This window comes from Ascaphus truei, chromosome 11 (genome assembly GCF_040206685.1).
Source record: "Ascaphus truei isolate aAscTru1 chromosome 11, aAscTru1.hap1, whole genome shotgun sequence".
Classification (NCBI taxonomy): Eukaryota; Metazoa; Chordata; class Amphibia; order Anura; family Ascaphidae; genus Ascaphus; species Ascaphus truei.
The window spans coordinates 39,752,183-39,765,247 of record NC_134493.1 but is presented as its reverse complement, the minus strand read 5'-3'; the positions used below and the strand labels follow the sequence as shown (position 1 = coordinate 39,765,247).

The 13,065-nt window shown below is 47.4% G+C and overlaps 1 protein-coding gene across 4 annotated transcripts in view; it reads left to right on the top strand.

The window, feature by feature from the left end:
• The window catches only part of LMF1 (lipase maturation factor 1), a 224,404-nt gene that overhangs the window by 36,137 nt on the left and 175,202 nt on the right, over positions 1–13,065 (top strand). The window contains exon 1 of one of the 4 annotated variants that reach the window (XM_075565783.1): positions 11,493–11,605. The exons of the other annotated variants lie outside the window; for them this stretch is intronic. Coding sequence (XP_075421898.1) covers positions 11,588–11,605 — 18 coding nt within the window. The 5' untranslated portion in view covers positions 11,493–11,587. Of the gene's footprint in view, positions 1–11,492; positions 11,606–13,065 lie in introns of those variants that run through there. 4 annotated transcript variants of the gene reach the window in all.

The following is a 13,065-nucleotide window of genomic DNA, read 5'->3' as shown; positions in this document are numbered from 1 at the left end:
TGCCCAAAACTGTAATCCGTATTAAAGATGTGATCTTACTAATGCTTTATACAGTGGCATAATTATGCTTTCTTCCCTTCCATCCATAACCCCTTTAAGGCAAGATAAGATCTTATTTGCCTATGCCACTACTGCCTGACATTGGGCACTATTGCTATGCCTGCTGTCTACAAGCATTCCAAAATTCTTCTCCATCAAGGATTGTCCTAATTACTGTATGCCCCAAGTGATTTGGTACATTATTTTATTATACCAATCAATACTTAATCTATTACAGTTCTTGAAGACCTTTATCTTCTTTTATATTCTCGTGCTTGTGTATTTATATATGTGTGTACATCGATTACTTATAAGATGATGACATTGGTCTAGATATTGAGTCCTATTTACCAAGCAGACTTCTGCCACCAGGCACCTTCTGGATCTGGAAGAGCAGTCACGTGAAGGTATCTTCCAGCATGTGAAGGTGGCTTGTAGCAGAAGACTGCTTAGTAAATATGGCTCATTATGTCTTCCCATTGTGTTCAAGTGTTCACTTTATGCCTGCTATGGCCTCTCTATGCCAACAAATGCAACTAAAACCTCAAGTTCAACTAATTATTAGGTAGGATATATAATCAACTGCACACCATCACGGCAAGCTCAGAACCCAAACCCACCACACCGTATATATTTGTGTCAAAAGGATTACTGCTGGGATTGTGACCTCATGTATACAAAAAGCCCCAATGCCACATCCAATATGACAAATTATATAGTTAAATACTTATCTGTTTTCTCCTCATAAGTAAAGGTCATTTAGTTAAACCTCAAGTATAACGTAATTATTAGTTGGGGTATATAATCCCCCTGAGTATTTATGAGCAGCTTTGGATACTGCGCAGACATTTTTGTGCCTTCCATGTTACAGTATATGTGGCCAAAACGGTTTTCTTTGTAGCTTTTCCTAAAATATACAGTGAAGAAAATATACAAAGCGAGTGATATATTTGGAGGTTGTAGTGTGTTATTCACCTGGAATGCCGTCCCCATTGTTGGTATAAATTAACCCCTTTGTAGCACGCCCACTCAGGGTAAAATGTCCTCGTGTCTTTAACGACCCTAAGGCTGGGGCCATGGTTCCGCAGACCGTGCGGACGCTGAGCAGTGTTCGGGTGCGTAACGCGCGCGGAAGCGGGAGGGGGCGCGCGTTACGCAATAAATCAGTTCAAACTGATTTCTTGGCACGACAGGCCGGTCACGTGAGCGGTTTGCCCAATGAGGGCGAACCAGCTCCGTGACGTTACTGGCACGCCCCTAGACACGCCCACGGATGCCGCACGTACCATGGCCAAAAAATGCACCCGCTTCTAGCGGGTGGCGTCGGGACCGCGCACGCCTCCGCATGGGTGAAGGCACTATGGACCTGGCCTAAGAGAGGTTCGGTAATTGTTAGTTTTCATTTAATATAAAATATACATGTATTACATCCCACTTTATGGTGGATTAACTACAGTACCACTGATATATTTTTAAAGAAATATAATTTCTGGTTTGATCCACATTTTAATTGTGCCATGTACTTTACGTTTAGTATCGTGCACGCGATGGGCTGAATTTGCTTTGAGATAATCCATCCTGCAGCATTCTCTTGTGGGAACCTCTTCTAAGGAGATGCATAAAAAAGGCTGAGGTTTCAGATGAGATTTTACCCAATCTGAGGTTGCTTTGAAACTGGTGAATAATCTTTTTCATGCGTTGGCCAAAACAGGCAACTAAAACCGCAAGTTTAACTAATAGCTGGAATGTATAACCACACTGAGTATTTATGGACAGGCCAGGGCAGAGAGCAGATCCTGGGAAGAAAGAAGACGATACTCCGGTAATCTTGGCAAAAAAAATGTTTTAGTAGTGCAAAAGTACACGGATGAGCGCATCTTGACAGATGTCCACCCTTGGACTGAAAACGTTGATCCTTGTACTTTTGCACGACTAAAATATTTATTGCCGAGATCACCGCAGTGCTGTCTCCTTTCTTCCCAGGGTCTGCTATACCCCAATTCGCTGGGGCTTTCGGCGCACCGTGGCTGCTCCTCGCCGCAATTGTGAGTGCACCTACCTTCTCTTTTATCTGGGATAGAGAGCAGAAGACATTTTCTGTTTCCCTGCCTGTGTATGATCTGCTTGATCAGAAAGAAAAAGAAATGAGCTGCTTGACGTGTCTGTGTAGTTTTGCCAGAATGAATGGTTTTATGTTATTTTCCCTGCGCCCCCCTGCCGGCTGTCCCCCTCTCCGCGCGCCCCCTCTCCCCCTTACCTCGGCTCCGGCGTTCTGGGCGTCTGACGTGACGTTGCCATGATAACGTGAGCTCACATTACCTTGTGGCATAATTTGACGCCGCGTTGCCATGGCGACGCGTCTCCAGAAGCCGGCTGAACCAAGGTAAGTGCAGTTTAGTTTACATTAGATTAGATAGGCCTTCGCCGTTTCCCTAAATGCCGCTTCCCCGGGCATTTAATTTAAGTGCCTACGGGAAGCGCGCGGGGCCTCTGTAAAACCCGAGCCCCCCGCAGACAATCTCGTGGCGTGCCCCCCAGTTTGCGCACACCCTGCCCTAAGGAAATCAGGGACGGCCTTTCGTGCATCCAAGGGTTAAGTGCGTCATTTTACAAGTCAAAAGCCACAATGTTGCATTTGAAAAAAGATTCTACGAACCAGGTGTAGCCAACGCCAGTCCTCAAGGGCCACCAACCATGGTCTTCGACTGAGCCACTGATTGTGCCACCTGCGCTGAAGCAGGGATATCCTGAACACCGGACCAGTTGGTGGCCCTTGAAGACTGGAGTTGACTAACCCTGCTATAAACTGTAATAAAACTAATAACAAGACCGGCTCAATCACAGCAGAAGGTTATATCTGACACAGGTTGGAAGGGCCACAGATGTGAGCAATGGATGTGAACTAAGGGGGTGTCCCTCTCTCCCCCCCCATATGGTTAAATGTAGATGAATCACTCCCTCCGCTTCAGTGACAGGCTTATGTGAAGGAGCTGAGTCGTTAAAGGGGTGGGAAGAGCATTAGCCGCCTCTATAATCCCAGCGATTAGGAGCCCATGATTGATGACCCCCCCAACATCGCTGTGAAACCCAAACACTTGCACATTTCCTTCTGGGACGGGATAATGATCCTGACAGGCGCTATAAAGTATGCCCCATGCGTGAAAGCAAAGTTTCCTCCCAGGCACATGTGCACCTGTCAGAAGGACGTTTTTTTATTTGTGTCCTAAACCAGCTGAGGGCTGACACAAGTGCCCAGGGGGTGATCTCCTTCCCAGAGAAGGCAAGCAGCGAGTCTCAGGCAGTCGCAGAGGACAGCAGGTGGACACTGCCCGGGCTGAAGGGGGAAAAACGTTTTTTGACAAATGACATCCTATTGCCGTTTGGAAGCAAAGAGGCCACAACAGCAATGTCTGTCACAGGCCTCCTCTCCCTACATCAGTGGTTTTCATGTTTTTTTTTTTCTCTGTGGGACACCCCTGTCCACAGTGCTCAGTTGCAACAGGACTGGGTTACAGAAAACACAGGACAGAGAGACTGTCACGGGAAACAGATAGAGAGAGACTGTAACAGGAGACAGACAGAGGGGGCAGAGAAAGTCAGAAAACACACACACACAACTGGACAGTCATAGAAATCGCACACACAACAGGACAGTCACAGGAAACACACACACACACACACACCAGGACAGTCACAGAAATCGCACATAGAAAACACCCCCAGGCTCCTGACACCTCCTGCTGATTGGCTGCATTACTCAGCAGCAGCCAATCAGGATAGAGGAAGCTGCCCTGCCCTCTCCCTGCTCTGGGAGATCAGGGAAATCCCGCTGCCCCTTTTGACCCCCTCACGGAACCTCAGGGCAGGGCCGCGGGAATACTCTCACGGAACCCCAGGGCAGGGCCGCAGAACCCCAGGGTAGTGCCGCGGAATCCTCTCACAGAACCCCAGGGTAGGGCCGCGGAATCCTCTCACGGAACCCCAGGGCAGGGCCGCGGAATCCTCTCACAGAACCCCAGGGCAGGGCCGCGGAATCCTCTCACGGAACCCCAGGGCAGGGCCGCGGAATCCTCTCACGGAACCCCAGGGCAGGGCCGCGGAATCCTCTCACGGAACCCCAGGGCAGGGCCGCGGGAATCCTCTCGCGGAACCCCAGGGCAGGGCCACGGAATCCTCTCACGGAACCCCAGGGCAAGGCCGGGGAATCCTCTCACGGAACCCCAGGGCAGGGCCGCGGAATCCTCTCACGGAACCCCAGGGCAGGGCCGCGGAATCCTCTCACGGAACCCAAGGGCAAGGCCGGGGAATCCTCTCACGGAATGCCAGGGCCGCGGAACCCCAGGGCAGGGCTGCGGAATCCTGATTGGGAAACACTGCCCTAGATCTTTGTGGGGCAGACGTTATCTTGCAGGTCCGTTTGTTGGCAATGGGGTTATCACGGTGTGTTACTTAATGATGCTGAATGTGAGTATCTCTGGGCATCATCGCCCATCGCAAAACCGTGGCTCAACCCTGCAGACTCAGCATGCCTGAGACAGTGCAGTGAGTAAGCATGCCTGAGACAGCGCAGTGAGTAAGCATGCCTGAGACAGCGCAGTGAGTAAGCATGCCTGAGACAGTGCAGTGAGTAAGCATGCCTGAGACAGTGCAGTGAGTAAGCATGCCTGAGAGTGCAGTGAATAAGCATGCCTGAGACAGTGCAGTGAGTAAGCATGCCTGAGACAGTGCAGTGAGTAAGCATACCTGAGACAGTGCAGTGAGTAAGCATGCCTGAGACAGTGCAGTGAATAAGCATGCCTGAGGCAGTGCAGTGAGTAAGCATGCCTGAGACAGTGCAGTGAGTAAGCATGCCTGAGACAGTGCAGTGAGTAAGCATGCCTGAGACAGTGCAGACTGTAAGCATGCCTGAGACAGTGCAGTGAGTAAGCATGCCTGAGACAGTGCAGTGAGTAAGCATACCTGAGACAGTGCAGTGAGTAAGCATACCTGAGACAGTGCAGTGAGTAAGCATGCCTGAGACAGTGCAGTGAGTAAGCATGCCTGAGACAGTGCAGTGAGTAAGCATGCCTGAGACAGTGCAGTGAGTAAGCATGCCTGAGACAGTGCAGTGAGTAAGCATGCCTGAGACAGTGCAGTGAGTAAGCATACCTGAGACAGTGCAGTGAGTAAGCATGCCTGAGACAGTGCAGTGAGTAAGCATGCCTGAGACAGTGCAGTGAGTAAGCATGCCTGAGACAGTGCAGTGAGTAAGCATGCCTGAGACAGTGCAGACTGTAAGCATGCCTGAGACAGTGCAGTGAGTAAGCATGCCTGAGACAGTGCTGACTGTAAGCATGCCTGAGACAGTGCAGTGGCTGCGGTAACCCACAGTGATACCTGGGGAACAGCCCTGTGCCAACAGAAGGAATGTCTGTGTGTGTTTTCACAAAGGGATAGAGAGAGTTACGGGCAGATAAAGAGAATGACAGTGTAATTAGTTGGAGTGCCAGCGCTGGATGTCTGTTCTGTACAGAGAAGAAGTTTACTGCAGTCGGAAATGTATAGTTACACCCACATATCGCTGGCATAACAGGGCACGGGTTAGCAACTCCAGTGCTTAAGGGCCAACAACAGGCCAGGTTTTCAGGATATTCCTGCTTCAGCATAGGTGGCTCAGTCTTCGAAGCGGGGATATCCTTCACATAAGACCTGTTGGTGGCTCTTGAGCACTGGAGTTGCCCACCCCTGTGCTAACCCATGCCCTGTTATGCCAGCGATGCATGGGTGTAACTATACATTAGTGACTGCAGTAAACTTCTCCTCTGTACAGAACAGACATCCAGCGTCGGCACTCCAAATATGATGGGAAAATAGTCTTAAAGTCTACAACAGGGGTGGTCAACTCCAGTCCTCAAGGGCTACCAACAGGTCAGGTTTTCAGGATATCCCTGAAACAGGGACGCAGACTTCGACTGAGCCAACGATGTGAAGCAGGGATATCCTGAAAACCTGACCTGTTGGTGGCCCTTGAGGACTGGAGCTGCCCACCCCTGGGTTACCACCTTCTCTCCGAGACTTTACCACGTAATCAACGCCTCTCGACCAACGCTGCGGCCCAAAGCTCGGCCATCCGCTGAAAGGTTTAAAAAAACAACTGTAAGAACCCAGGGATCTGGCAGGCGGGGAGATTAGAGGAGGATGCGGAGGGCTGTAGTGGTGGGAGAGAGTAAATCAGAAGCTGCAAGGCCTGCTGAGGGGTGAGCAGGTCACACAGCAATGTGTTTGGGGAGGGTAACAGAGGGAGACTGTGATTGATGGCCACAGGACAGGCAGCAGGTTGTAGGTTGTCAGTAAATTGGAGGGAAGAGGGAGCGGCTGGGACTAGTATCATGTACAATGATTCATTGGCCATTCATGGCTTATTAACCCCTGGGTTGCTATATTGGCTTATAATGCATATTTTGGATCTTGCGTCAGCAGAGACGTTAAGCAGCAATCCCCTCCTGTACCAGGAGCCTATGTGAGTTTAGCTCATATAATGTTACTATCTTTCCCCCTGAACATGTCCTGCTTAGTTTAGTGTTAAAAGAAAATCATGATATTCTTAATCTCAACCTTTAGTCTGCACTGGGTTCTGGGGAGAGCTCCATTTTAACCTCCCGGGCACTTAATATTTCAAGCGCTTATCTCCTACACAAAGCATCAGGTTTAAAAAATATATATAAAAAGAAAAGGAAACGACGTTGAAAAGGGCAGAAAGAGACATCTTAAAATCAAGATAAAATATAAAACAAAATGGTGACCAGCGCGGGTAGATACTGTTTAACTAAATCGGTGCAAATATTTAAAGTAGCCGTCCAAGATGCTGGTTTAAAAAATATGTGCATCAATACAATCCACCCAATGATAAGTAATTAGCTAAGTTGTCGATCAATCGGCGAAGATCCGGCTCTGGGGTTTACTAAATGGCTGTCAGTGCAGCGGAAGAGGACAAAAGATGCAAAGTTCTGTGGGGAAGATCATGTGACCAGGCAGTCACTAGATACAATTGGTGCACTGCTAGAGAGAGGGCAGGGCGCAAAAAGGGGTGTGCTGGAGACTGTTTCAGAAGAGGAAGGGGATGTGACTTTGTAAACGGTTGCTATAGAAACAAAAATGCTTGTTACATTATAATGCATTCAAATGTCATTCAGGGTTGTTTAAAAAAAATGTATTTTCTCATAGTACAGAACTGATTTATTAAAAAACAAACAAAAAAAAACGCGTAGGATATAGCTTGGTCTGCAGCTTTAACTATATCTGTGAGTATATTTTATTACATTTAAGGCATTGTGTATAACAGGGATTCTAGTTTGCAAAAAAAATAAACTACAATGGTTGTCAAGTCACCAAATACTGTACATGCAGCGTTGTAAGTTCACGACCTAGTGTTGGTTATTCCAGGGGTGCGCAAACTGGGGAGCGCAAGATTATTATTTTGGGGGGGGGGGGGGGTCGGCGACGATTACAGAGATCACTTGTTCCATAATTCCAGAAAATTAAGCTCAAAGGAGCAACCCGCTCTAACTACCCTCTGCTTATTTTTTTAACGATTGAAACGGGGGGGGGGGTCTTCCAGAGATGAACTGCAGTATCTTCAGCTCCAGGGTACCCCATGTTTCCAAGATACTTCCTGGTGACGTTACCGACATTACTTCCTGTTTCTTAAAGGGGATTTAAATGGCCATCCAATAGGAAGCCACAGACGTTGCAGCTCCGAGATGTGGCCATTTTGTTTTCCCCCGAGCGAGAGTTAAATCCGGTAACCTCACCGGTTAGTATCTCGAGAACCAGGGGGTCCCTATAGCTGAAAATAGCGGCGTTTGTCTCCGGGGGATTCACAATTATCACCCTATAAAGAAATGGGTGGGGGAAAAAAAAGTCTGGTAGGAGAAACTGCTCTTTTAAATTGCTGAATTCCCAGGCCAAATCCCGCAGAGTTTATGCCTCGGTACGTGCCGCCTTTGTCAGCGGTAAACATGGCGGCTCGTAACTAACGTAGAGAAGAACGTAGCGATCCGTAAACTGCCCTTATCACAACGTACCCGCCAAGCAGCTCTTTGTAGGATTGTGTTTGGGGGGGGGGGGGGGGAGGAACTCGTTTCCCATCGTTTTTCCTCCTAAATAGTAAATTAGTGGCGTTTTCTGTTTGTTTTGAAATAACAGATTGTGGCAAGGTGAACAAAGGCTAATTGTAAAAAAAAAGAATAATACAGGTAGCCCTTTTATTTAACGGGGCGGGTCCTGTACGTTCCCCTGCAGGGCTCTCTGGCAGTGAAGGGGTTACGCCCGCCTGTTCCCTGCATGCATTTTTCTCTCCTTTACCGTAACAAACCAAGGGAGAAAACGAAGAATAACAGGATGTAAGGGTAGACCTCAGACCGCATTTAGAATCTTATCTGTAGCTGGCAGTGTGATGCAGCCTCCCTGCCTCTCTCCTTGGCTCAGATCTCATCTGATTTCGCTGCGGTTTATTTGCTGTGGTTTTTCTCTCTTTTTTTTTTGGACGTTTGCCAATTGCATTTTTTTTGTTTGTTGCAGAACTGTCTTTTTTTTTTTCTTCTTCTAATGACGTCGTCCTGCTTTATACGCCGTTTTTTTTCTGCCAGCTGGGATATATACGGCAATATTTGACAACTTATTGCAGCAGTCCAAGCGGACATTTGTTTTCTTTTCTTTAATGTGTGCGTCAATACAATCCACACAATGATAAGTAATTAGCTAAGTTGCCGATCGATCCGTTCTCCTGAGATCGATCGTCGAAGATTCTGCTCGGGGGTTGTATTATAATGTAACGAGCATTTTTTGTTTCTATAGCAACCATTTACAAAGTCACATCCCCTTCCTCTTCTGAAACAGGCTCTGACACACACCCTTTTGAGCCCTGCCCTCTCTCTAGCAGTGCACCAATTGTATCTAGTGACTGCCTGGTCACATGATCTTCCCTACAGAACTTTGCATCTTTGATCCTCTTCTACTGCACTGAAAGCCATTTAGTGAACCCCTGAGCTGAATCTTTGCCGATTGATCGGCAACTTAGCTATATACTTATTGTGTGGATAGTATTGATGCACATATTAAAGGTTTTTTTTTTTTTTTTTTTTTTAAATGGCAGCTTGGACTGCTGCTTTAAATCACAACTGTATGTTTTGTTTGAATGTATGAGAAAAGGAGCGGCTTGGTGAGTGAAGACACTGACTGATCGCAATAACACTGAGTTAGAATCGGGGGAATCTGGTACAATTCCCGGTGTCAGCTCCTTGGGCAGGGGCTGTGTCTGTAACATTCCTATGTGCTGCGTACTGCGCGCTATACTGTAATTGTGACACGCTTTAAGTGGCATTGGGAGAAAAGAGCTATGAAATAAAGTTATTTATATGAAATAAAATAAATCCAACTGCATTTTTCCTATTTGTGTATTTAAAGCAGGGCTGGCACTGCCAGGGCTGATAGTTCACAAAGCTGCTTGATTCTAAGGCCTGCTCGTGGCTGCGTGTGCGACGGCGTACGCGAAACGAACAAGATACGGCACCCTATGGGGCCGGCCTAAATCAGTGCGTCCACACATGAGATTAAGCGCGAGAGGCTTCTGGCGCGGTGGCTGAGCGATCACACGGCGGCAGTCCAGCCAATGAGGACGAACCAGCCGCATGACGTCATGGCCGCACCCCCCGCGTCGCCTCTGATTTTCAGTCCTCGGATTGCTTGGCAGAAGGCTACGAGCGCCGCCAGGCGCTCCGTTGCTGGCGCGCGCTCACTGGGGCCGGAGCCTTAGCAGCACGCAATGTAACAAGCACTTTGCAGATATCTCGGGCACCAGAGAAGTGACACTCGTGTCTAAGTGAGGAAGAGCTGAGTAACTGTGCAGTATTGTGGGGGGCTACGCGATGTTTGGAACACAGAACCTGCTCCTCATCCTTCGGTCACGATGGCAACGCATTGCAGGGGTCTCTGGCGTCGAAGAGGTTAACGTAGTAACAGCATGGTAACCAAGGCTCATTTGCTGATTTATATCAATAAATATACGATACCATTCACACGGAATAAGCAGACCGCACTCGGGTTAAGCAAGTAAATTGATATATAATATAATGTAGACAACAAGACACAAAATGGGACCTTCCTCAGGGTGGTGGGAAGGTCCTGTTTGTTTGCCCGGAACGTTAAAAATTTGTGTCTTGTTGTCTACATTATATATCAATTTACTTGCTTAACCCGAGTGCTGTCTGCTGATTCCGTGTGCACAGTATCGTATATTTATTGATTATGTATAGGACACGTACCTACCTGCATATGCTGACTATTGGCGTGCCGGTTGCTTGCATGTGCTGATTTATATCAAGAATTGGAAAAAACGGAATTTGTATATCTTTGACAGTGCTTCCATGTTTTCATTTGTGAAATATATTTTGGGGCGGCGCATGTGTGAGTGGCCGTGTGGCCGCGTGGCCGCATGTACACATACGTGTATGTATGTGTATATCTTATAATAATAAAAGGGTGAGTCTGTCTGTCAGAGCCATAGCTGGAAGACCATGAAACCTGGACACTTGCAACTTTGCAGGCATACAATGGGGACCGAGGGGTGTGCACCTAGGGCTTCGTTTACATTTTTATTTAAAAGCATTAATTTTATGAGACTGAAATGTCTCTGACAAGCAAGTGAGCCAGTGGGTGTTGTACCTGGTAGGCTATGTACTGTATCTGGCACGTGACATCATAATGCACATAGCCTGGTGGCAGATAAGGAAAGTCAGATAGCTATAACGTTTAGACAGAAAGCAGACCAAAAAAAGAAAGAGATGAAGTTAGTTGGCACGTGAGGGGAAAGCAAGAACGCTGGAGAGGGCGGCAGAAAGAATTTTGGACATCATAAGGTATTAAAGGAAAGTGAATGGGGGTAGGAGGGGGGAGAAGCAGACCATTTATTATTACGAATTTCGATTACTGCAACCTGTGCGAAACTGGGGTTTGACGTGTGTGTGTGTGTGTGTGTGTGTGTGTATGTGAAAAGCAAATGCTTACGTGTTTTTTTAACCTCTTTCTTACCTTTTTTTTATATATATATGAACGGCAGGCACGTACCTTGATGCAGGGGGGTGCAAACTTTTTTGCCTGCTCTCCCCCCTTGCTCGTTTCCCCCCCACCCCCTTTACCTTGTCTCCGGCGTTTCTAACGTCATGTGATGACGCATCGCCAGAAGCCGCCGGAGACAAGGTAATTGACATACAGAGACAAACAAGTAGGGCAAAGGAGCACTGCTGACAAGAATATCGTGAAGAAAAAATCCTAGAGGAAAAATCATGGGCAAAACTCCAGAATAAAACTGAGGGTATTTATTCCATAAACTCACAGGGACATAAACACAGCCCACGCACCAACGCGTTTCGTCCCGTGGGACTTTATCTAAGATTTTTTCTTCAGGATATTCTTGTCAGCAGTGCTCCTTTGCTCTACTTGTTTGTTGCTGTTTCTACACATCAGGATTGCACGCAGTGGAACTACCTCTTCAGATGATCTCTGGACTTCTATGTACCCCTGTGGGCAGGTAATGGGCAATAGCCCTTATTCTCTTACCTTTGACCCTGCATTGGGGAAGCTTATATGTTAAGTGGGGTGTGCTTTTGGACCATATCTGCGGTAGTCTGGCTGACTGACCGCTAGGTCTTTTATTTTGCCCCACCCTTAACCTTACATCATATATATGACCTTATGGATTTATTACAAGTTCCTATCTTCATTCATTTCTACAATTCTACTCTGGGTCTACACTGATATTGAGCGTCAATCTTCACATCGCTCTACAATTGACATATAGAGGCCTTGCGAGCTCCCCCTGCATTTAATTAAATTATTTGGGGAAGAGCGTGGGGCCTCTTTAAGCGCCATGCCTCCTCCAGAAAATCTTGTGCCCCCCAGTTTGAGCACCCCTGCCTTAATGTAAGGAGTGAAGTTTATTGTATCAACCAGCTGGTGTCAAATGTGACCTCATCAGTGATCTGACCCAGTGATACTGAATACCAGGGGTGAGAGGCAGGTCAGTCCTAATAGGGCCGCAGGATGCCCACTGCCCATGTCTAACAGTACAATTATCCCATTTAATGCTAGTGCATGCATCTCTGGCACTGAAGGGGTTACATTGACATATTCCAACTTACTCCGCTGGACACTTTAAATCAGCAATCAGAGGAGCTTCCGGGTTCCTGAGCAACAAGCTGGTGTGTCTCCTGGGCACAATGGCTGCGAGGTCGGGACCCGCACCGGCGGGCAATACAAAGTAGCAATGTCTTCAGTAGATAACTTTCTATTGGTCACTTCGCGGTCGTATTTGTTGTTGTGTCAAAACTCAAAAATGGCACAAAGAAACTACAAATATCTTGGGGTCTGGGGGGTTCGGTGGAGGTTGGGGATGGAACCCCTGGTTCAAAGCTTAACAAATAATAATTGGGCGGAGGGTTGCTGGTTTTTTAAAACATTTTAAATACTAGTTACAGGCATACCCCGCATTAACGTACGCAATGGGTCCAGAGCACGTATGTAAAGCGAAAATGTACTTAAAGTGAAGCACTACCTTTTCCCCACTTATCGATGCTTCGGTACAGGTAGGGAGCCAGTATTGCTGTTCAGGACGTGCTGACAGGCGCATGCGCGAGCTGCCGTTTGCCTATTGGGCGACGGGAATCAGCGCGTCACTACTACGGCGGTCTGTAGGGCAGAATAAGTGTCCGTTCTCGCGACGCGAGCGTACGGACACGGGGGTATGGGGCTATTGAAAATATGTCCTTACTCGCGAGTGTACATAAAGTGAGTGTCCTGAAACCGGGGTATGCCTGTATAGCGGTTTCCCTTTCGGAGAATGAAAAGTGTAAAGTAACCTTTCCCGCTCACTTTAAAGATGACTGGTAGGAATTATCTTAAAATGAATGTAATATGTTTCTGCATGGTCTGGGATCAGTCTTGTGTTCTCCTTCCTCAGATAATTACTGCTGGCAATGGCAGTAACAATTT